General features: G+C 42.1%; 1 protein-coding gene across 1 annotated transcript in view; it reads left to right on the top strand.

The window, feature by feature from the left end:
• Positions 1–16,308, top strand: part of PTPN11 (protein tyrosine phosphatase, non-receptor type 11) — a 36,216-nt gene extending 19,908 nt beyond the window's left edge. The window contains 7 exon segments of the mRNA XM_025198708.1: positions 2,450–2,581; positions 3,945–4,099; positions 4,821–4,888; positions 5,730–5,881; positions 9,842–9,954; positions 10,923–11,024; positions 12,622–16,308. Of these exon segments, the coding sequence (XP_025054493.1) occupies positions 2,450–2,581; positions 3,945–4,099; positions 4,821–4,888; positions 5,730–5,881; positions 9,842–9,954; positions 10,923–10,992 (690 nt within the window). The 3' untranslated portion in view covers positions 10,993–11,024; positions 12,622–16,308.
• Positions 16,309–24,429: the final 8,121 nt, after the last annotated feature.

Genomic DNA, 24,429 nt, shown 5'->3' with positions numbered 1-24,429 from the left:
CAGGAATGACTCTGCACTTTTATTTCTAAAGTCATGTTCCTCTGCCCATAAAGACAGTCTAATGCCATATTCAGCATGAGCACAGCTGCTCGCTGAGCCTTTTGTGAGCTGCTTGGGCAATACAACATTACTTTAGCAAGAAGGAACTTTCTCAGTAATGTATTCCAAAAAGCTCATCTCATTTATTGACATGCAGGGAGATCTCATGTTATCTTCCCTTCCGCCTCCTCCCTCTGCAGTCTGAGGCTGTTACTTTGCTTCTGCATCCCAGCTTTGCAGGATGTTTTGGGTGAATGGGAAGGAAACAGAAAAATGAAAAATAGCCAAAAAATCTTTGTTAGAATAGCGACAATCTTATCCCACTTCTGGGCCAGCCTATTTAATTCTTGAAATGTGTTGCCTCTGCCTTTTTGCAGACGTTTTTGCTGACAGTCTGCTGCTTCTCAGTTTCTCTGCCTATCCTACATTTTGTCTTCCACCTTTTGTCAACATGATGTTTTATGTTTTGACTCTTGCGTATCACATCATTGAATGAAATGAAAATATTCCGCCCAATGTGGTGACTGCATTAAAGAAATCTTGAGTGAGGAGGCCTAATGTTCCACATCCTTTCCTTGAGCAATGTTCACACACAGTGTTGAAGATGAATGCTTACAGCTTTTGTTGGAGATAACAGCAAGTTCCTGAAGGATAGGGGGAGGTGGGGCTTTATCATGCATCCTCTGTTCTGCATTAACTTCCCAGATGTACTTGCTTACCCTTGTGCTGCTAGAGGCTGCCGCAGCCCCAGCTGGGGCTATCCCACATAGGTTTCGCTCCCTGTTCCATCGGTCAGTGGTTTTGCTGCCCATTTCACTGGCTTCCTGGCATTTCTCTACTGATTGTTAGTCTGCAGGCTGCACTAATGACACAGCTGTCTGAACTGATTCTGTAATTAGACTATTAAAGCAGTGCATCATGTGCTGAGTGTTTGTGAGCTTCCTCCAACCTTTTCTGTCCTTAGAGTTGCTAATAACTGTCCTAGTTTGATATGAAAGCTTTTATATTCTTGGCCAAGGTGCGTTCAGCTCTACAGGAAGCAGAGGGAAGCATCGATCCCAGAGATGAAGGAAGAGACTCTGAAATCATCTTGGTTCTATCTAAGGCTCATAAGGCTTCAAAACGTGCTGTAGGAGAAGCAAAAAGAAACAAATCTTTACATATTAAAATAATGTAGTCCAGGAGAGCCGCTATAGAGCTTATGGATATGCATCTCCTTTCCCAGGCCGATGCCTGCTTAATATTACATGTTCAGATTATTTATACCAACAGCTGCTCCTCATTTGGAGTCTTGTATTAGAACTGCAAATAGTTATGTCAGTATAAATTCAAGACACGGTTCTTGGTGCAGCTTGTGTTTTGGGGGAAGAAATAACAACAAAAAGCGATTTTATTCCAAAGGATGCTGGTGAATGCATTCAAAAATATCCCTCAGTCATACATCATCTTGTGTTGGCAGAGGAAAAAGTTTCTTGCTGACATGTTTTCTATCGGCTGCTGAGTTTTGCCAGTGAAATGTTGGAGGCTAAACACGTATTTATGGGAAAGCAGCCCTCCACAGTAATCACTGGATAAGTCTACATTTGGTATGGCTAGATGAACTGTCTAACTCTCGGTTACAAATAGTTCATCCTGACAGCATGTGGACTTGGCTTGCAATCATAGGTTCACAAAAATCATTTTTTCCCTAGCCATTACCTAACACTGTTTCTAGGTATTACTATTCCTGCTTGGTTCTGGAGAGCTTGTTCCTTGTAATATGGAATACATTCTGACTGACTTGCAAATAACACTTGATTTCAAATGTCCGCCTTTCCTTGGAAGATTAAAAACTACAGTGACATTAGTTTGTGCACCACTGGGAACAATACCCTTGCAAGCTTGGTGGACTAGAGGCCTTGTGAAACCTTCAATGCTCTGATTCTAAAGGAGACGGAGGGAAAATGTTCTTCCAAGGTTTTTTTACACTAAAAATGACCCATTCCACTGACTGATGCCTGTAGCTTTAAATATTAAATTTTGGCCATAGAACTGCATGTGGAGGTAATGCATTCCATTGTATTTAAAACTGCTGCTCGTGCAGGTGTCATATTCTTGTTCCAAAAAAAAAAAAATGATAGTAACAACTACTGAAGAGAAGCTGATGTTAACTGCAGTAGGAAAGCTGCCAGAAGAAAATGGCATTTTCAGATTTGCTAGCCAGGCTTTTCTCTGTCTTCTTCCCATGTTCAAGATAAAAAAATGCACTGCTTGAATGAACATCAATTTAGTCTTAGTGTATCGTGTGTTAACCATTGGTAACCTACTTGTGTGTAGACTGTGTTTAAATGTTCACATACCATTAAAAAACAAAACACAACAAATCAGGTTCCTGAAGGCTGATATGAACTGCTTCTGTTTTATCTTCCAGAGTAAGTGCGTCAAATACTGGCCTGACGAATACTCGTTAAAGGAATATGGTGTTATGCGTGTTAGGAACGTTAAGGAAAGTGCAGCTCATGACTACACACTAAGAGAACTTAAACTCTCTAAGGTTGGGCAGGTAAGTACATCAGTAGACATTTGTGTTCAGAGGGTGCCTTAGAATCATTAACATTTTAATGTAGGTTGCAAAAGGAGGCTAAAACTTTCAATTGGCTCCAAGCAGAGAGGGAAGCAGCAGTGTGATAAACAAATCTAGGTAGCATTCACGTAGATGTGCTGCTGCTCTGTCTCCTGGTTCTCCCCCCTTATCATTCACTGCTGCTCTATAGCCAGGTATAATTATTTTTCAGGGTTTAAATTATGTTTATTTAATATACCCCAAAGCATCCCGGTATCTTGTATTAAGAAAACATATTGCGGTCCTTGCCCTGAAGATCTTATGCTTGGCAGGATTGAGTACAAGAAAACATAAAATGGTAATGGGAAGGTGATAGCAAGGCAATTTTCTTGCTGAGAGGTGTGTAGACATCATATTTGGATCCTAGAACATGTGCCTATGAAAATGACTTCTTGAAGGGGCAGCATCAGAAATGAGTCTGAAAGGAGGTATTTGAAGGATGGGAAATGAGATCAGATAGTCCAGTGGTTCTTAACCTTTTTTGTACCAGGACCCATTTATAAGTATTAATGGCCAGTCCCACCCCTGGCCCCAGCCCCCCCGTGTGTGGGGCAGGAAGTGGGTGTGTGGCGCGTGGGGGGGACCCTAAGGAGACCTTTGCAGGCTGGAACTCTGCCAGCCTGCAAGGGAAAAGCCATGGATTCTCCTTCAAAGGAGAATCCATTTTTAAAGTTTGTTTGCAACCCTTGCATATATTCTTGTGCCCTGTGGGTTGAGAAATGCTGAGATAAAACGCTCTATCTGTAGCAAGAAGGGTGGAGGCAGCTCTGGGAGAAGGGAAGCAGCAGGGTGCTTAGGCTGAAGTCGTCATGAAAACAGGGTAGTGGCAGGATATGCCAGGGAAGAGAAAAGAACCCCGATTTCAGTATTATGAAAGCAGTTGGGTTGTTGGATTAGGGCCTCGGTCTGGTAAGTAGACAAGGACAGAGCCTTGCAGCACCTTAAAGGTGAGGACAAGGAGCTGCTGGAAATGGATGCCCTAGAGAATCAAGGAGCCATAGAGGACTTTTTCGAGGCAGAGGCCCCGGTAAGGCTGGCAGAAGGTCAGGAAGATTACCTTGGTGGCAGTATGTTGCCTGGAAGGGGAAGGAAGCAGCATGGGATTTGGATAGCTAAGGGGAATGTTTTGATAATCAAGCCAATGGGTGCCTGTCTTAATCTTTGAATCCCCAGAAAACTGTGGGGCTTTGCTTGTCTCTTCCCCTTTTCTCAAACTCAGTCTGCCTCATTCTGAGCAAATATACGCTTTCAGCTGGATTTCTTTGGAAAGATTTCATTCCTTCACACACAACTCGTCTTTCAGGGGAACACAGAGAGAACAGTCTGGCAGTATCACTTTAGAACTTGGCCTGATCATGGTGTTCCCAGCGATCCGGGCGGCGTTCTGGACTTCTTGGAGGAGGTTCACCACAAGCAGGAAAACATCTCGGATGCAGGACCTGTGGTGGTGCACTGCAGGTATGGTAACACAATGTAACTCGTAGCTTTGGTATGGTTCTACTTGGAGCTCTTCACCAAGTGGTTAGAAAGCATTCAAATTCTGAAAAAACAAGCGGAGTTTTTTTTCCTGGGTCTTTGGCTCTTCTGGTGAATACCCAAAGTTTGATAGATGAGTAATCTTGTATGAGTCCTCTGGAATTTGGGAGGTGCCACACTAGTTGCCTTTCTCCCAGGGCAAATATTAGTATCAGTATCACAGGATGGTGCTGGGGTGGGGAGGGTAGAGAAAAAAATGATACAGCATCAGAAATGAACTTAGGAGGCAGGTTCTTTTGAGAGTCTGGTACACGGTTCTGTTTACATCTGTTTCTGATGTTGCACCATAGGAATCCAGTCTTTCTGTGGGTCTCTAATTATTCTCTTCCCAAAGGTGAGACACTCTCCCTTCCCCTGAAGACTAATAATTTCTGTTTGGAAGTATAGGGCCAGGTGTGATTGTGCTTCTCTCTAATCTAAGTATATTACCAACCCCTAAATGATGAACTGTGCTATTGTCTCATATGATTCATGTGTTGTCTTTTAATTTTAACTCTGGCCTTCCTGGGCTCAAATTTATGTGTTTGAATGCAGTCCAGAAGTCTAGAGCATCTTTGGATTAGTTGCTTGCTTATGTGGGCTACTTTGATTTTATTGCCTGTTCGGGAAGGTGAAACATAATGGCTTTCTTATTTTTCTGCAGTGCAGGGATTGGGCGAACAGGAACTTTCATTGTGATTGATATTCTTATTGACATAATCAGAGAGAAAGGTAGGTCCCAGTTCTGTTGTTGCTTTGGAGAATTTATGAAGATCCAATTTTGTGGTCTGGGTGAAGGAGAGATTTGGCGGTGATAAGTCTAACGTCTATGAAATCTGTGAAATCTAAGTTTCAGTAACCTTTCAACGTGTGTGTGTTGGGGGGGCATGTGCGCTTGTTGGAAACTGCCCTCTCTGAAACAACTTCAGTAAGTCACCAACTTCAGTAAGTCAAGTAGCCAAAACCATGGTAAGTGACTGTATCTAGCTGAGGACTGGACTGTGTATGGCTTACTATGGATTTATATAGCTCGGTGATTCTCAACCATGGTGCCACAGCACACTGAGATACCTTGAGATCCTTTCAGGAGTGCCACAGGGTGCTATCCAATGTTAGATCTGTCAGGTCTACAGCCATGATTCAGAAGTAAATCCAGAGATTTCAAACAGGAATCCACAGTATTAAAAACATTCTCACCTGTTGTGGTCTTTTTGAGTTCTTTGCAATGCCAGAATTGCCCTCTCAATTTTTCTATAGTAGAGAAACCAGTGGAAACAAAGAGCTGGCATTTTCCAAGAGATGTATCGGGTCTAAAAAGGTTGAGAATCACTATGTCACAGTCCAACATGGGCCGTTTTCCCCCTTCAGAACAGTTTGGCTTGCTGCTCTTATAGTAATGTCTGTCTGTGAACAAACAGTCAAGCACTCGGTTGCCCATGCCTGATGACTTCTTACAGTAGCAGCCAAATGCACTGGGTGTTATGGAAGCCTGTGAAAAAACAGTCCATGTCCCAAAGCTTTTTCAGATGAAAAGAGAATATTGCAGTTTTAACGCTGTGGTGGTGTCTCCTAGGAGTGGACTGCGATATTGATGTTCCGAAGACCATTCAGATGGTGAGATCTCAGCGGTCAGGAATGGTTCAGACAGAAGCACAGTACCGATTTATTTACATGGCAGTACAGCACTACATTGAAACGCTTCAGCGCAGAATTGAAGAGGAGCAGGTGGGTTGGTCATAAACCTAGAATTGGCTGAAGGCAGCACTTTGTTAATTAGGAACCATCTGCTGTCACAGGAACAAAAGGAATTGCCTCGGTTTTATGCCTCCTTGAGGTACAACTAGCGTGATCAAGTATATCACGAAGGGCCTTAACTTTATTAATTTTACTTTGGAAAGCTGTGCTATATGTTTCAAGTAACCACCCTTCAGACTTGCTTGAATCTGTTTGAAGGAACTGGAAAATTGGAAAGATGCCTCATGTTAGGTTACTCTTCCCACATTAGATGGACAATCTGGAAGGTTCTTGCATTACCGTTGCTATTTCCACATATTTTCTTGGAACATACAGCAGTGTCTGATGCTGCTTTTTGTGCATCCAGAACTGCCATTCACCACAACACTTGGGTTTGGTTTTGTGCGAAGAATGAAAGCATAAGTCGCTTTGAATTCATAAACAGGTCACGCTTATGCTTCCCTGTGTATTGAACAGATTAAAAAAGTTATTTAGGTGTCTATTTACTTATAGGTTTAAGTACAGTAATTAAATTCAAACATTAGCAGCTGTAACACCCATTTCAAGGGTGTGTTAAAATTCAAGTGTGTTAAAAGATAATCATGTTGGGCTTAATTAAGTCTTTGCAATAATATAAGAACTGGTTCAAGTGTTACATAATCTCCAACAGAGAGAGCATTTAGAGCAGAGTCCCTTGAGCAAAAGGGCAGAGTGAGAGTGTTGGGATGAGTGCTGGCTAGTAAAGGACTGAAACGGGAAGGTGCTCCCTGCTTTGAAAGGTCTAGCAGCACTGGTACCATTTTACACATCTCATTTATTGATATCTCTATTCTCAGTGGAGAACAGACTGTCTAGATACTCTTTTCCCTTCTTGGCTGTTTTATCTCTTTTTTACTCTGGATCTGTGGGAGCCAGTCTTTTTGGCACATGTGCCACACATTAGCCCTGCATCCTCCCTGACAGCCACTTCAAATCCCTTCCCCTGCCTGATCTGCTGCTCTGCTTTCTGCTCTGTCTGTCTCTGTGCTGCGTGTCCCCTCCCTGGCATACGCGCAGCTGCCTGTGCCATTTGTGGCACACGTGATGGAGCTTGGCCACCCCTGCTTTAGATGATGGCTCTCCTGGGTTCTTATCCTTTCCTGGAATGGCAGGATCTCTTCTGTGCCACAGCTGTATGATGATATAGCAAAGTTACCGATCTGTCTCAGACTCCCAACCATTCACAACCTCTTCATAACATGTGTAATCATCACCAGCTCTAATTAAACAGCCCTGTGGCATTTCCATTTAGACATTTATCTTGTATGGCAATGCCTTTAATCTCACTAAAACTAGAAAATGCACAAGTTCCATGCAGACCTCACATTTCCATGTCTTGTTTATACAGTCTTTTCCTTGCAGCATTTCATTTAAAGAAAAAAAATGTTTCTCTGTCATGGGGGGGTGGGGAAGATGATGATGTTCAAATACTATAATATTGATACTATCAAACAGATCAGCCTCTCTGTCCCATAACGGCCAGACTCAATCTAGAGGTGTAATCACCCTGTACAATTTTTACTAAACTGAAAATGGGAATCAAACTGGATTCTAAACTTATCTTTACTTTAGCACCAGTGGGATCCTCATTCACAGCTAGGCCACTTGGTAGGTGGGACTATACACATTCAAACTAGGCACCCCTCAAGGGTAAGGACCCTTGAGGGGTGCCTAGTTCAGCCCTCTGCGCAGATACAGGATCTCCTGTTCCTAAGTCATCCTAGGCTGATGCTGATCCAGCTTCTGCTGAAGACCTCCAGAGAAGGGGACTGCATAGCTTGCTCCATTGTCTTGCTGCACTCACAGTTAGGAAGCTCTTCTGATATTTAACCTAAATCTACTCTGCTGCAGCTAAAACCCATTGCTTCACGTTCTGCTCTTTGCTTTGGATTAAAACAACCCTTGTGCATCACTTGCAGGAAGTGAATGTGATCCTGAATTACTTATATAATTACATGACAGTGTTCCACACTTATGTTTGGGATACAAATGAGGAGCAAACATGGCTTGAGGGAGCAGTAGAATAAAGGGCACAGCTTGAGATTCTTCTGGCCCGACTCCATTCTAGAAATATTTCTTGCTACCCTGCAGCATTGAGAACCTCCCAAGTTTTGATATAATTAAGGATTGTGTTTTTTAAATATTGCCTGTCTCTTCCGGATGTATGAAAGCTGCAAAGTGAACTTGTTTAGATATTACTTCCAAGAAATTTGTGCATCTCTCTTTTAAATGTTGAAGTAACTCAAGAGTAATTATTTCTAATTAAGACTAATGGAAATGTGGGGGGAATAATTGCACTAAATAGTAGGAATAATTGCAATGAATTAAGGAAGTCAGAGAAAGAAAAGGTTTAGGTTTTAATTTTCCTAGTTTGTTTCTTAACTAATTTTTGTCTAATCATGTAGTAGAGCTGACTTCTGATTCTGCATTGCTGTTACTTATGGTATAATATATGCCTGCTGCTTGAATTGGCATTGGTTATGTACTTAAAATCAAAATCCAGTTATAAGATTCAGCATAGAATTAACCTTTGCTAGATATACCCATTTGAGAAGTTTGTATCACATTCCATAAAAGGGGATGGTGTCTGAATCCTTATTTCCTCTGTGTCTATGTTAGCTCTAACATTTCAAAATAATTGATTTTGACTGGCTGTCAAGCCCACTGTGACTTGTCAAGAGCAAGAGGGAGATGGCAGGGGGAAGAGATCTGTAAATAACATCAGTTTCTTAGCTCAGCCTTCAGCAGACAGCGGTGTATAGGAACACTCTTCAAACGCAGTTTAAAACTGCCTTAATGGGATTTGGCTATCTGATTTTTCTAGGAAGCTTTGAAAATCTCATCAGTTTGATTAAGTTAATGTTCTCAACTTCATTAGATGCAAGACACCCTTTAGAAAATGCCCGCTCTTAGCTTTTACACAATTTTTGACTTCTGAAACATAACAGAGGATTTCTTTTGCAACATAGAACTAATAAGGTCACAACAGGTCAGAATGGTTTTGACACTGGTTTTCCATTTGATATCTCTGGGTTTATCTTGTGAATCATGTGTAGGCATTTTTTTTACATCTAACTCCTAATAATGCATGACACCCTGCAGCACTGTTAAAAGGATCTTGCAGCACCCTGCGTGAGAATTAGGTTGCCATCTGTTGCCGATTTGAGCATTCGAAGGGTGATAACCTTCAAAATTTTGGAGTGGGGCTTTGATGCATGCTTGTTCTCTTTGAGATTTTGGCTGCAGTGGATGCTTCATTTTAATGTTGATCGTAAAGGGGAAAGGTTATCTCTTCTCCAGCTTGGGCTGGTCATGACTGCAGAGCTGTTTGCATCCTGAGATGAAGGTGGTATCGTTGACTGCAGCACTCAACGTAGGGTGCAGAGTGCAAAGAAGAGGTTATTTCCCATTGAACCTCCTGGGCCAAGCTTTGCATGTTATTAGAACTCTTGCAAAGGGCCTTACAGTTTGTTTTATTATATTACAAAGCTGAAAGCAAAGGTTGTGGGGAAGCTCTTGGCTGACATGGTCAACTGGAGAGTGAAGGGTGGGTCCTTTTGCCAAATATGAATGAAGAAAATGCATTCGTCTCTGCTTACAAAGTTCATTTGTCTAGCTTGACATAGGGCATAAGAAAAATTCTGTCGAGGTTTTTATAGATTTCAGATGGCCAATAGTCAAATTTAATATCTAACTACGACTGCAGGTTACTATTACTGAAAGAAGGTCTCGTTCCTTAATGCGAGAAGCATGGAAAATGTCCCTTGAGAAGGGAAAAAAATAGATCTGGTTATTTTTTGCTTATGTTTAATGATAATTTCTTGAGCTTTAACTATTGTTTTCCAACACATAGGCTTCTATTTTTATTGTCAGCTTATAATCCTTTTTAACACTTGTGTTCACTTCTTTCAGAAGAGCAAGAGAAAAGGGCATGAGTACACAAACATTAAATATTCTTTATCGGACCAGACAAGTGGGGATCAGAGTCCTCTTCCACCATGTACTCCAACCCCGACCTGTCCAGAGTAAGTAGCAAGCTCTGTCCATGGCATGGGAGTTTAGGTAGATCCTGTGAAAGAGCCTTGCTCTCAGCCCCCCTTCCCTTGTAAGAGTTTCCTTATAATTGTAGCACAGAGACAAATATCCCTAATAAACTGTTGCTTTCCTGTTCTGATTGTTTCTTTTCTGCTTTTTCCTGCACAGTTTTGTTTCAGTCCTTTGCTGGGTCTTTTTTTTTAATTGGTATAGACATATGGGAAGATTAGCTTGTGCTCAGAAGCATCCCTGACAAACTGCTTTTTCACATCTGTTCATGCAACACATTGTACTGGGCTTCCAACATCTATTCAACCAGAGCAACTCTAGTAACTGTGCTTTGGCATCCCTTAACAGTTGTTGAGTTAGGAAATGAAGAATTCTTTATCCCACTCAAATTATCTGCCTTGCATATTTCTAGTATGTGAATGTAGAGGAATGGTAGGTAGAATGAATGCAGTTACCTAGATTAAAATTTAGCCACTATATGCAATAACTATGTAGTGGAGGGAGGGTGGGAGAGTTGTTAGGGCTTATGAGCACAAGTTGCAAACCCCTCTGGTTCTGAGAAGGACCTTCAGAGAGGTGGAGACAAATCATTTAACAGTGAAACTGTTTCCTTTTAAGTTCTTCAGTGACCAAAACTGCTGCCAGACTGCAGTGCCGCATTATGATAGTCTTGCCTTTACATGGGGCCACGTTTTATACTGACTTACTTTGTGCAACTTGACATTAAAGTGGGCACATGACTATACAGGTAAAACTTCAGTGTTTTGCAAGAGATGTGACCTGGCACAGAATTGGTTCCACTGACCTGTGCAATTCCTGTGTGTCCTGTACTCAAGGCCATACTTTTTAGGCAAATTAATAGCCAGGTATTGACTTGGCCTGTAATACTTTATTTCTATCAAATATTTGACTTTTATGCTTTTCTGTCTCACTACATTTCTTTCTCTAGAATGAGAGAAGATAGTGCTAGAGTATATGAAAATGTGGGGTTGATGCAACAGCAGAAAAGCTTCAGATGAGAAGCTGTACAGAAAGTTCCATGCAACGGAAGGTAGGTGCATTAGAAATGGAAGACATACATTAATCTGGCTCTGCTTTGTTTGGGTATGGCATGTTTTCTGCAGTCAGAATCATGCTACACATCTAAGAATCTCTGTGTTGGGTGGGCAGTTCAATGTTCGGCATTGTTTCTACACCAAAGATATTTATTAGCTGAGGAAGGTAATGTTTTGGACTCAGCTGAGTCCAGTTCTATTACTAGTGCAGCTGCAGCTGTGATGGTATCTGCTCTGTGTACAAAACTAGAAAACTGCTAGGGCTTTTCACTGCCTTGAGCTTTTAAAAAAATGATTTCTCTTTTTTAATCCTTTCAGTGTCTAAGTAGTAGTATGTGCAGCTTTTGGATTGAAAAGATTGTGACCAAGAAAAGCAATTTTAAAACACATGTATGGTCAGAAGTGACTCTTAGTCGCAACTTTCAGGGCATGGACAAATATACTTTTTAGCTGCTTTAAGAGAAGCAGGAGCTCTTACTGAAAATGGGCATCGGCTGATAGGCTGTAACTTAACGTCAGTATGATCCTGTAGCAATGCAAGTTAGCTAGATTGCCTTAACTTGGACTTCAAATACAACAGAGTTAAAGTTGGAAAATTTGCTGGCTACAGAATCATGCAGCCATGACTCGCATCTTAGCAGCTTATATTGGTATCCTTTTGAAATGGAGACAATGGTTATGTCCTTTGTCAGCATATATGTGCTCCCAGTTGGCTCAGTCTTGCAACCATTGATACCAGTAGGAAGCTCACTAATTTACGGAAGCTAATCGGAACCTGTATGGTTTAATCCTGCAAGCTTTCGTGTGCAGTAATCTCATTGCCTTTACTGGGAAGATGTGTTACTGAGGGTGCTGTACATACCTGAATCCTCTCACCTCGCCCATCTGACCAAATGTGTTAAATAACTGTCATCATTCCTGAACTGATCTAGTTATAGGGTGCAATGTGAAGGCTGCCTTGCCCCTGACCAGACACTTACTGCAGGCAAGAATCCAACTTTTCAAATTTTGGGAAGCATCTGTAACACCATTCATTTGATACATTGCTTGAAATTATTTTGGAATTGCAGTTCAACTCTGTTTATTTTGGAAGCTCATAAGAAAACATCCAGGGCGCTCTAACACTATTCAAAATTGGAGCCTCTTTCTAGAAAATATCTTCCCCTTACAAACTGCTTAAATGACAACTTTTTAAGCATACAGGGTTAGTGCATGAACACGATGGAAAACATCTGGGCAACTCTGCAGTGTGCAGACACTGATTATGACAACTATACGCTGCTGGCCTCTCTCCCTAGCCCGCAATGTGCTGACACCGTGCCCGGTGTCTGAGGTTTTTATATGAATTTTATTTGATTTAAAATATGCTGACTATTAGATTTCTGGTATTGCTTAAATTTGTCTAAACTACCTTAGAATGCCCCTCTAAAAAGATTAAACATAATCTATTTTGATTGTTCCATGTTCAAGCTACCTGAAATGCCACAGAGCTGTTTTGTTAGGGATAGAAAAATCCAGCATTCCCATGTAAAGTTTTTCATTCCTAGTTTTGCATGTATGTTTCTAAAGGTCTCTTTTTTCCTCCCTTCCCAGAAACAAATATGGCTTTTTTTTTTAAAAAAAAAAGGTCAAGAAAGAGATGGAAGAAGCTTCACATGAAGAGTGAACTCTGAAGGCTTGGTACCTTTTTATTTATGTTTTTAACCCTTAAGCAAAACTTAAGACCATTTTAAGATCATTATATTCTTTCTTGCCAATACCTGATTTACAAAATTGCTCATTAAATAAAAAGGAAAGCCTCTCTGTAATGTAGGAGGATATTTTGTAGAATCAATTTTTGAAGCCAGCAAGCTATTAGACTGGCATTCACTTTTTTAATAGCATTTTTTTTTGTTTCAAAATTTGGTTATTAGCATTTTCTGTTTATCTGAGCAGTTGTGGGATTTTTTTTTTGGGTGGGGAGCAATGACTTGAGCAAGTCCATTACATTAATATAAAATAGTAAAGGGAACAATACTTGATTGTTTTGAAGACAGTGGATCACCCACATTAATAGAAACAGCTACATGATAAAATTAGTCCTGATACATTTCAAACTTGGTCTGAGTTTCAGTGGTGAGCAGTAACTCTTTGATATGAAGGTGCTTTGTGTGATAACTGTTGGCTTTGATTACTTCTCAGCTGACTTGCTGGACGGGCTATTTTTGAGTAATGACAAAAAGTAGCCTTTGCATCACAGTAAAATAAAGATGACCTTTACCGAAGACACCAATATACTGTTGTTCTTGAGACACAGTGGCCTACCAGGTATAAGGCTGTCTATGTTAATTTGTCAGCATTCATCTGTTTAAGCAAGAGATCAAGCCTGTGGAGTTGAGACGTTTTTTAGCAAGCTGCACAATGACACCTTGACAGTGTGTTAAAACGGTGAAACTGGTGATAACCCACTGTGCAGCCTGTTACTACAGGATAAGGCAACCCTCCCCCTTTTAAAAAAAATATGGCGGTAGGGCTTCTGGTTTTCAGGAAGGCCTTGCACTAACATACGTGGTTAATATAGAGCTTCTTGAGGAAAGAAGTGTGTGGAAATTAACTATTACCTTAGTTGAAACGGGCAGCGCAGGCAACAATGCCAAGAAGCTTGTGGTCTACATCATCAGGCCGGAGTTTCACTAACCTACCTAAAGTGCCTTTCAAAGCCACCTCCAATTTGTTGCCCCCATTAAATTAAAGACATTGAGTATATCTCAAAACACTTTGATTGTTGTTAGTGAAACAAAAGAGTCTTGGAGAGGTTCCTGCAGGGAGAGATGTTAGGCTGTCATAGTTACCAAGATTTCTTAAGTTCCAATAGAAAGGGCTTGTAAATGCTTCTTGTAAAAGAAGCTTTCCCTGTCCCATGCTCTGGACCTGGCACTGAAGCCTTTAGCAACTGTGTGCACACGTTAATGGCAGGATCAGGCCCTGGGAGTAGGTTCTCCTGGTGTCTTAGCAATAGCTGTCCCCTCGTTACTTGGGGGTGTCATGTGATTTTTAGCTCTGCCATAAGCTGGTATGGAGGAACCAGTTCCATTTTCACCTAGTGTGTGATGAAATGGGTAGATAGTGGTACAACAGCTGTGTTGCAGTGCAGTAAAGTGCAGAAAGGATTCAGGGCTGATGAAGTAATGTTGTTGGACCTATTAATGAAATGATGCTAAAGCCTAGAATGTAATTAGTACAGTGTTGTCAAAGGTGTCAGGTCTATGGTGAAGTGGGAGATTGTATTACCTTTCCCTCTGAGTGCTTTGCAAAAATCAAATACTTAACATTTTTTGTTTGAACTGAATGAAGGTGCATCTTGATAGTATTAAGCTGAACTTTCTGTTGTTTTGCCTCTTGTACTCTGTCTTTTGATCTTGAAACTCTGGTCACCAGCATACAACAATACATGTCTTAATGTTACAGTCCAGCCATACCATTTAAAATTCCCATGGCTTGATGAAAGAGTAGTCAGTTTTTTTCTCTCTTGTAATCATTTGTTCATAAATGGGATATTTGTTTTAAGTTTATTTATTTTTTTGGCAATAGTTAATGGGTTAAGGTGAAAGTGTTGTGTGATGATGTTGAGTAGAACAGTTTAATGAAGCTTTGTCTGTTTAACATGTGCGTGGCATTACATGGTGCTACACCTCAAGACACAGACAGGTATTCAGTTTAAAGGAGAATAGTGTGCATGTTCAGATGTAGAGCTACTTTGCACCAGAAAGAAGTTCAGAGCAATGTACTGTACTTGGACTGAAAAGAGTATCTGGTCCTCAAGGCATCATTTATATGATGGGTCTTAAGATTGGCTTGGGTAGGTTACAACCAGGATGGCAATGTACTGAGCAGGAAGCTGTCCATATAAGACATAGGTTCAGCTGCTTAGCACTTGCCATTTGAAGAATTTGATTTTGAAACTGAGGAAGTCTCATCTCTTCTAGACGGGTGTGTTTAATCTTGAGGAGCACACGATGGAGGAATGTCGCCTTAACGGTAGAAAGGCCTCCAAAAGACTTGGTGAGCAGAAGAGCTCATTTTCTTCACTGGAGTGCTAGGCCCTGCTGAAAACCAAAGGGGGAAACTTTGCGAGTTAAAACCTTGCTGCCTTTTAAACCTAGTCAACAGAGGGGTCATTTTTAGTGTGTCTTTCTGAATTATTTTAAACTTTGGTTGAGTTTGATTCCAAATAAAGCAAGGGTGACACACGTCCTTTGGTACAGGGGGTGGGAAGCAGATATGTGGTTTAGTTTTTGTGTATGGTCTTTTTAGCGGGGTTTTGAAAAACTAACTGAACGTCACTCGACAAGCTGTTGCTGTACCAGTGGAATGGGAAAGGGATGCAGTTCCTGAAGTGTTCGGTTGTAAAAGACTGTATACCACAAGGGACATTTTAAACCAGCTCCAAGGCACAATATTTTAAGCCAGCATGAATCTGCTGCAGGCTTCATTTACTAAATAGCATACACTTTGATTTCAGGTAACAATTATTAGGCCTCATTGATTCTTCTGTTAATCTTGACCAAACTTTTTTTTCCCCCTCTCCTGAGGTATGTGTTCAAAAAAATATAATTAACTTCATTAGCTATATCTTAGTTATAAACCCATTTCCCTTTCATTGTAGGGCTGGGGGAAATCAAACAGTTGGTACTAGGACATTTTTTCGTAACATCATTATTACAGGTTAATTTTTTCCATTTTAAATAGTGAACCATAATTATTAATTTTAAGCCTGTTTATTTATGACACTATTGTGATTGATTGTTTTATTACCGTACTAAAGGCTAATGAAAAAGGATCCTTAGGCGGACTAGACCTTACTTTTTGTTTTCCTGCAATGTATGAAGTATTGTACCAGAGTATTAAATGAAATGTAATATTTTATTGCAAATCTCTATCCTTTAAAAGGAATACGTTTAGGATGTCATCAATTTGATGTGAATCATGTAAATGTTGATAATGCGCTGTTTATTCTACATTTAGTGTTTTAAAGGACTCACTCACTGCCTTTTTGCCCACGTACATTCTGTAGACCATCTACAATTGTCAAAATGTGACATTAAAATAGTAGATCATGTATAGAAATGTTGGTGGTTTGTTCATTGTTTTTTTTTTCTGCTGGTATTTATGGGTGTTAAGTCAGCTGCTTTGCTAGCTGCGCTGTGATTTTTATTGCTGAAAAGCTATATTATCGGAGTAAAAGCATATTTGTAAACATCAGAACTAAAAAAAAAAAAAATTAGGAATAAAAATCATTTTCTTAAGATGGCTTTTTGTCAGTTCCTCCTACTTTTTTCTTCAGTGATTACATAACAAAAATATATACTCTGGATCAGGAAGTGCTTCTGGTTGCAGTTCAGTTCATTCACACCAAATGATGTAGCCCTGCCTTGAATATGTGCTTAATTGAGACTTACCCACTGTGTTCACTGCTCATCAGCAATTACATAGCACCGTAGCAAACCCCTCTTGGTCTGCCTCCAACAACCCGGCCAATTAAGTCCCTGAGGCCTCTGTTGTACACTGCTGGGCTCCTAAAGTTGGCTCTGATTTTCTTTTTTTTTTTCCCCTTCCCACCACTTCCAGATACTTGACTTACGTGGATCTGTGTAAATTTGTTGCTTTGGGAGCTTGAAATAATGCAGCAACAATCCAGAAAGATATGATGGGCAGTGGCTTTCTCTTGAGCTGAATGTTGAAAGTATTACTGAACACCCCCCACAACCTTTTCTTTTTTAAAGGGAGAAAGGAGTGATAAAGTATTGTACGGTAGAGAGCAGTAGCTCCACTCCTGCCTTCACATGTCACAATTAACTGCATCTCCTCCTGGTGAGGCCTGGGTACTGTGGAAAGCTGTTGCTATCATTTATTTCCCTTCCTCCATCTTTCAGGCTGTTTTTCCGTTTCTCATAGAGGTGTCTGCTGTACAGCTTGTGTCTTCAGGGCTCTGATGTACCCTGAGATCCTTTTATGCCAGCACCTCATATAGGTTCAGATGAAGGCTGGTGCTTTTGGGAGTGGTGGGGAGGGGGCACCTGTGCTTCGCCCTAGGCTCCCTTCTGTCACTTCAAATCCCCAACTGTACTTCAAATGCCATTGAAATTTTTAGCTTTTAAAGCAGGATATTTCTAAGATTTTCCCATAACTTTAGAATGGAGCAGAGGCCCCTCCAGCCCTGCTTTTTTCCCAAGGATCAACACAGTCGCTGTCTAATCTTAGGTCCACCAGCTCTTGCAGCATCCTTCTGTTTAAAAAAATAAATGAATGGGAATAAAACTCTTACCAGGCATCTTATTGGCTTTCAATAAGCAGCCAGCCTGTAATACTAAAGGTATTGTACTGTAATATGCAGTAGTTTAATTAATGGAGCATTGACACTGAGTTCTACCCCCTCTGCAGATCCTGCTAGCAGTGCTGAGCTGTAGGCACACACATGAGCTGACCTGCGTGCTTTCAGAAGCAGACGCTGTGTGTTTCAACACAGACAACGTGAGGAGATGCCAGTTGAGCACAGAGCAAATATCAGCTGAGTCGGTAGTAAAACAAGCTTAATCTCAAAGCAATGGCAAGGCATAAAGATAATCTACTGAAATGCTGGGAAGGAAGTAAATCTCCACTGTTAGAGCCTTTGTGGATTTGAATACAAACTGAATTTAAATGAGGACAGTAACTACATAGAGCATCTTGGTTTTAAGGCCGTAATCCTGCAGGGTAAGACTGTATGGATGTGAATAACAAGGGTGCGTTGAGGTAGGATCCATTTGTGTATATTACGTGAGAAATGGATTTATACCATACCACTTAGAGGCTGGGGATTTTTAGATCTTTAGTTTGGAGATTCAGATAAATGAGGAAGGAAGAAGGTTCCTTCTGGCCCAGGTACAGAGCTGTGTCTTAAGCTGATACAGCGATGGCACCTCTTTTCCGATTCCTCTTGCCTTTTCCAGTTCTTACCTATGTTAGAGTAGCGCACAGACTCGTCTCATTTTATAAATATCCCTGCGCTCAACCTGTTCTGGATTCAAACCAAGTTCCTTCACTGGACTCCACCCTTCGCTATTCTGTTGCTCAGAATATTGCTTATCCCACTACCCCAGACACATGCATGTTCCTGTTACATCACTAATCACTGCAGTTCATTAGCATCTTGTCATCATCCCTTCAAGGATGCTAGTTGCCTTGTCTCCCCTGTGCTCTCCTGTAGTACGTTGCAGGGTTTTTTTTTCCCCTCTGTCTTGGTGTGGCTTGTGAGAGAGGAGCTGGAGTGGAAGAGTGTGTGGACCTTTTATGGAGAAAGGGGTGAATGCCGGGACCTGGGTTTGGCATGAGACACACCCCTTTCAGTCCTATGTTTCTCTTCACTATATGTGTATCACATTGGACCTCTGTCCCAGAAGCCAACTGACAGCACACGAACACATGCACACACGCCCTCTCTGCAAATATCTGATTAAAAGTTTGTTTCATGACACTTAGAAGAAAATCCCAAACTTCTCCCATGGTTGCACACAGGGCCAGTTCCTATTTTGCTGTTAAGAGCTGTGTCCAGACGAGTGCGGCTGTGTGGTATGTGGCAGCACAGACATGTCTGCGGCGTCACACACCGCACATTCAGCTGATCTCCATGCTGCAAGGGAGCAGTGCAGGGTTTTTGTTTTGTTGGTTTTTTTGACCCCTGGATATCCAAACCCACGCAAAAAAAAAAAGTCGAGTGGCGCATGTGGGGGCAGCGCGTGCGGCTCAAAAACAGAGCCTGGCTGGCCAGAGCCATGCTCCGGCTGCTGACCAGGCACCGAATGGCAGGATCGCTACTGCTGCTGCAGCCCCAGGAGGCCCCCAGGATCCCAGGTAAGGCTGCTGGGGTCAGCCCAGTGCTGGCCCCAGCCTCCCCTGCCCCACTTGGGGTAACCTGCTGCACACCAGAGGGTGCGTGTCACAGGCATTCCCCGGGTACAACTAGCGGTGGCTCAAGGTGTCCTGGTGCTAGTTGTCCCCGGGGAACCAAATGTCTATACTTGTGTGGACGTGGCCTAGGTGTCTAAATGGCACTTATTAATGTGGCAGCATCCCACCCTGCTAGTCCCTGAAAAGCCATTGCTACATCTACCTTTTTATAACATGCCTTTATTTAAGCCTAAAGATTAGGTCACAAAAAACCCAGCAAAGACTCACTTGGCTTTTGTGCAAGTAGTTTATCGAGGACTTCTGCAGGGTGGAGTAGAATTGAATTAAATGCCTATTAGGTGGAATAGATCTGGCCCAAAATGTTCAGACACTGTGGTGTTGCCTGAGATGCACAAATCCCAGAATGAATGATTATTCATAGGAGGTATCAAAGACTTCGCTACAGACCCTGGAGGCAGCTAGGCTGTCCTATTTTTGGCAAAAACTGTACAGTGTGGTAAGTTAGTATTCACCATAAAGTACTTTGAAAGATGGATTTCAATAGTACAGATAAATGCATAAAGAAATGCCAAAGGACCGAGTAATTTTGTGTGTAACAAATGAACCTTTGAAAGTGTTATTGGATTTTGTACAGGTAAGAAACTAACGTTGTCCTTCACCTGGCTTCCCTGCTGTTAAAATCAAACAATTTGTCAAATGTGCGTCTTGCTGAGCACAGCTGGTGCAAGTCAGAAGGCTCCTGTTTTGTCATCCACATGATTATTTTCATTTAGAGTCCTTGTAGGATATGTCCGACAGCCTTTTACACATGCACACATGCCTACTCTTGTTTGTAAATGTTTTCAGGCACTTTGCAGTGGTTGTGTGTTGTTTGTTTGCAGTTTTCTCCTTGATGTGAAGGAAGAGCATCGAATATGTGTAAACCACTCCGGGTTGTGATGGTGGTAGAAGGAGCTCCCAGAGGAAGAATCATAGCCTGACTGTTCCAGACATCTCCAGCGTGCTCCCATGTGCACGTGGGGTAAAATTCATAAGAAACAGTTCACAGTTCTCAGTTTGCTCTTGACGGGGAAAGACTGTGGCTCTGCTGATGATTGTCCTCAGGCTATCCACACTTGATGCATGTCGCCTTTCCAAGGTACCATCTCTCTCAGCCCCATGTATGCCCACCCTTAAAGCAGAGGCAGAGCTTCAGGGTTTTATTGTAATATATCTTCATCGCTATCCTTGTTGGTGTCATAGTGCATTGGCTGGGTCAAAGCTGGGCCTGTATGCTGCTGAAGATGAGATTAAATCCCATTCTGTCTTGCCTTACACATAAGTACTATGTTTTCTGTCTCTCTTTAAAGTTGTTTTCCCAGGGAAGGGACCCTGGCCCTTATCTGTCTGGGAAAGCACCATGTATATTCTGTGACTGTAAAAATGATTGTCAAAGGGGGCAATGAGGTCCTGAACAAGAGAGAAGGAGAGGGGGTAAGAGGTGACACTTCTCAAACTTCCTGATCTCTTGCTTTCCCTTTTCCTGTAAGGAGATACTGATAGGAAAAGGGTTAAATATTCTTAAAATAATGAAATGATCACATCCTTGCTGCTGTACTTTTGATGGTAAGTATGCAAAGTAGGACGCTGTGCTGGCTACCTCAGATTTATGGCTTGACTTTTGTTTAGTTGTCTGATGCATCTGGTTTAAGCACACTGCATGAGCATAGCACATCTTGCCTTGGCACTGGAATGGTGAATCTTGTCTTCCTTCCCCTTGTAGATCAAAGTGTGATAGAAAATGCAAGCCTCAGCTCCTTGTTGTTTTATTCCCTTGTTCTAATAAGAAGCCAGTTTAAGGAAAGAATAGTGTCCCTAATAAGATTTGAATAGGCCATATGTCTTGTGATTGAGCACACTCTACTTAGTATTTTAGGTAAAGCTTTGAAAGGGTAAAATCTACAGCTTTGACATATTACTGGAATTACCTCTTTTTTTCTGTGTAGTTCAGTACTCCTGACAATAGCCTGTTGTTTGTGTGTACTGGGGATTGTCTGTGCGTATGTTCTCAAGCTGAAAACTTCTGGTACGAAATCTTGGATCTTTGTGCCTCTGGCTGGACACGGGGCACCCAGCTCTGCATTACTAGCAGATCAAACTGACCGTGTAATACACAAGTTGTCAAGCATTCAGGGTAAATCATCCCCGGGGGCTCCTGCTGTCCTTCCCAGCGCTGTGTGCGGTCCCTGCTAGAAGCTTTGATGCAGTGGTGAATGGGCATTAGCAACCCCCTTTAAACTTTGCCATGCAAAAAAAAAAAGCCACTGTTCTGAAATACTGCCTGACCCCAAAGTTGGCGGAAATGCGTCTAACAAGGAGGCACTTCCAACCATTCAGGAGAGAACACAATGGATTCATTTTTGAAGCAGAAATGTTCGGGTGTCGTTGGTCCCTGGGGATCGCGTTAAAACCTCTACATTTCTGAGAATCACTGTGTGCCATACAGTGTTGTCTGTCTTTTGGAAACTCCTGAAAAAAATTAGGACAGGTCTCCTCCACAATAAAGTTTGCAGAGGTAGGAGGTGGTGGTTTGTTCCAGCATCTTTTTGTCAGTGTTTCCCCCACCATGCTGGGCAGTTGAACAATTATTTACCCGCTTGTTGTTCTCCAGTCTAGAAGTATCTGCATTTAGGTAGACAAGGTTCTTTGGGTATTCTTTGAATCTTCTTTAAAGCATTTTCCCAACTATTTGAGTTGGTCTAATAAAATATATCAGATTTACCCAAAGAACCTTGTCTGCCTATGTCCTTAGACCAACACGGCTACAACCTATGCCCCTGCATCTAGATAGTGTAGATGCATGTAGTTGAGAGGTGGCAAGTGAGGGAAGAAGCTTGGAATAAAAGATTGTATACAAAATTAGCAAAAACTCAAGTGGAAGAGAACATGGCAACAGACCTTCCTCTCTTCCCTCCTCTCTACTAAGGAGCAGCAAATTGTTAAAGTCGAGCAGGTTCCTGAACCTCTACAATCCCTGGTTCTGAAGGACAGTTGAATGACTATACCCTGTGCTGAAATACCTCTTGGCCATGTTCTCTCCCATGCGAGAACTACTGCAGATTTGCAAACCAGGGTAGAGGAGGGAATGTGGATATTTGACTATGGACATTGCAGGGACATCGTTCCTTTATTGGGTGAGACGTCTCCTGAGTGGGGCCAAAATTGCATGGTTGCCTACAATATAGGATCCTCCTGCAGTCCACAGTGTGGCTCTGATGGCAATTGGCCATTTGTTGAGCTCTGTCATTTTGAATGATGCATTTGCTGTGTCAGGGCAGTAATTCACAGCCACCAAGCAGGCAGGGAAGAAAGCCAGTCTTGGACAGCCTTTGGATGCTCTCTTCTTAATATCAAATGCTAAATTTCTTCACTGCAACCCACTGAGTCTCTGTAAAGGTGCCAATGAAAAAGATGGTTTTGTGAATGCGTACGGCGCTGGCTGATATTGGGGATTAAACCGCTTGAATCTGTTAACTTGCAGACACTGCAGAGGACTCATTCTTTTGGATCTTTCTAAACTTTCAAAGAACTTCTGCTACCTTCGTACTTCATATCTGATATATTGAAGTATGAAGGCTAGGAGAGGCATGAGTATTTGTACTAGTACTACAGCAAAATGTGAAGGGTGATGCTGTCCGGGCACCTGGGGAAGTTTTGACTTGAAGGTTAAGGTAAAATGAATGTAACCATAATGGGACAGACCTGTCCATCCAAAGCTTCCTCTGCCCCCTGCCTGTTGTTCCCTCAAACACAGTGGTTTTCATATTGCAGGAGTCCAAGAGAGGATCCTATGGTGTGTAGGGGGCTGTCAACTCTGTGTGTAAAGTTTGGGCAACAAGGGGCTAATCTGTACATGGATTGCTTTATGAGGATGCATATTGCTATGAGGAAGTCTTGGAATGACGGGGTGGTCTAGCTGGCTGAGTGTGGATCCATATTAATTCCAGTATTGGCTACACTTGCGGTTCTGGGCAGGCCACTTCATCTCTGCCAGGTTTTCTGCATCGGTGCCATGGGAATATTGGTGACCTGTCCCTGGAGTTAGTGACTGAACAATAATCTTGGAGGAATGCTGAAAATGTTGGTGATATGTGGGCAGTGGAGATTGGGAATACCTCTGAGGGAGATGGGTTAAACAAGTGATGAGGAGGGCTGACGAGTGCTTGGAAAACGATGGAATCTGCTTGAAGAGCTTGAAGATGTCGACATGGCTGCTGACTCTAATGGGAGCAGGCCAGGGGTGACCTGTGAGTGATCTGAGCTATTTTTCAAGCCTTTCTGGTAATAATGAAAGGAGAGAGAAGTTATAGCAAGCAGCAAATGTAAATTCGACCACCAACATGCACCGGCATCTACAGTGGTACAGCCCTGCCCCGTACACCACTGTCAAGAATGTAGGGAAGAATCTGTCTCAGGTGACAACTATATTTCAGATGACCCGGAGGATGGCAGTACCTTTTCCAATGTGCTGCCAGTATTTGGGCACCTGTAATGCTTAAGGTAAGTACTAGTCAAGGTAAGTACACCTGTAATGCTTCAGGTAAGTACAAGTCGCGAGCTGCTCTGAATTAGTCATTATGAATGTCATCATTTTGATATCCGTCCATATTCAGAGTCCCTTGAATTCCCAATATTAATCACTGAGGTTTGCTGTGACCTCAGTCATGGTAATTAATGGGTTTTCTGCACATCACAGTCAATTCGCGTTTATCATGCTTCATGAGATAATGATTATGGAGTACTTGCAATGCATCAAAGTTGAATCTTGCTGTCTCTGCTGCCGGTCTGCCAACAGAGCTCCAAACATACTGGAGCCGCTTTAAAATGTCACGAGAGCTTTCACTTGCGGTGCAGAAGTGCCAGAAAGGCAGGGGTCACAGAAGGAAGTCTTCCTTAAGGTGCTTACGGTGCGCAGTGCAAATGCTCTCTCTCATCCAGGGTTTGTAGACTAGATAGCGTGTCAGTATTATCTGCTGTTTACACACAGATGCACAGAGGCTAAATATTAGTAAGCTGTTAAGAGTGACAGCTGCTTGAAATGTCTGTGCAAGCCAGGGTTTCAGAGAGATGTAGGAATCCACTCTGTATACTGTTTACCTTGGCTTCTGAATCAATGGTGTGGCTGGCAGCGGCAGAAGACATGCAAGAGATTTGTATAAAAACTCTCTAGGATGTGTGTTGTTTTTTCCGCAAGTGACTGCCTTGTACAAGTAGGTTGGTATTACGGGTATTGTTAGGAAGGTGTGGAGAGGAGTTAGTTTGGCTGCCAGCATGGGTGTAATGCAGCAATGTTCAGTGCTGTCTCGGAAACTTCAGTGGGACATACAGGCTGTGATGTGACTGGGGATTTCTTGACAGTGGGCTAAATCCGAGCAGGTGCTGAGCTCTTGGACCTCTTCATAGTGAACGGATATGGCACCTGCAGATGTCTGGCAC

Source organism: Alligator sinensis, unplaced genomic scaffold, assembly GCF_000455745.1.
Source record: "Alligator sinensis unplaced genomic scaffold, ASM45574v1 scaffold628_2, whole genome shotgun sequence".
In the NCBI taxonomy this organism is placed as follows: domain Eukaryota; kingdom Metazoa; phylum Chordata; order Crocodylia; family Alligatoridae; genus Alligator; species Alligator sinensis.
This window is presented reverse-complemented; position numbering and strand designations above follow the sequence as displayed.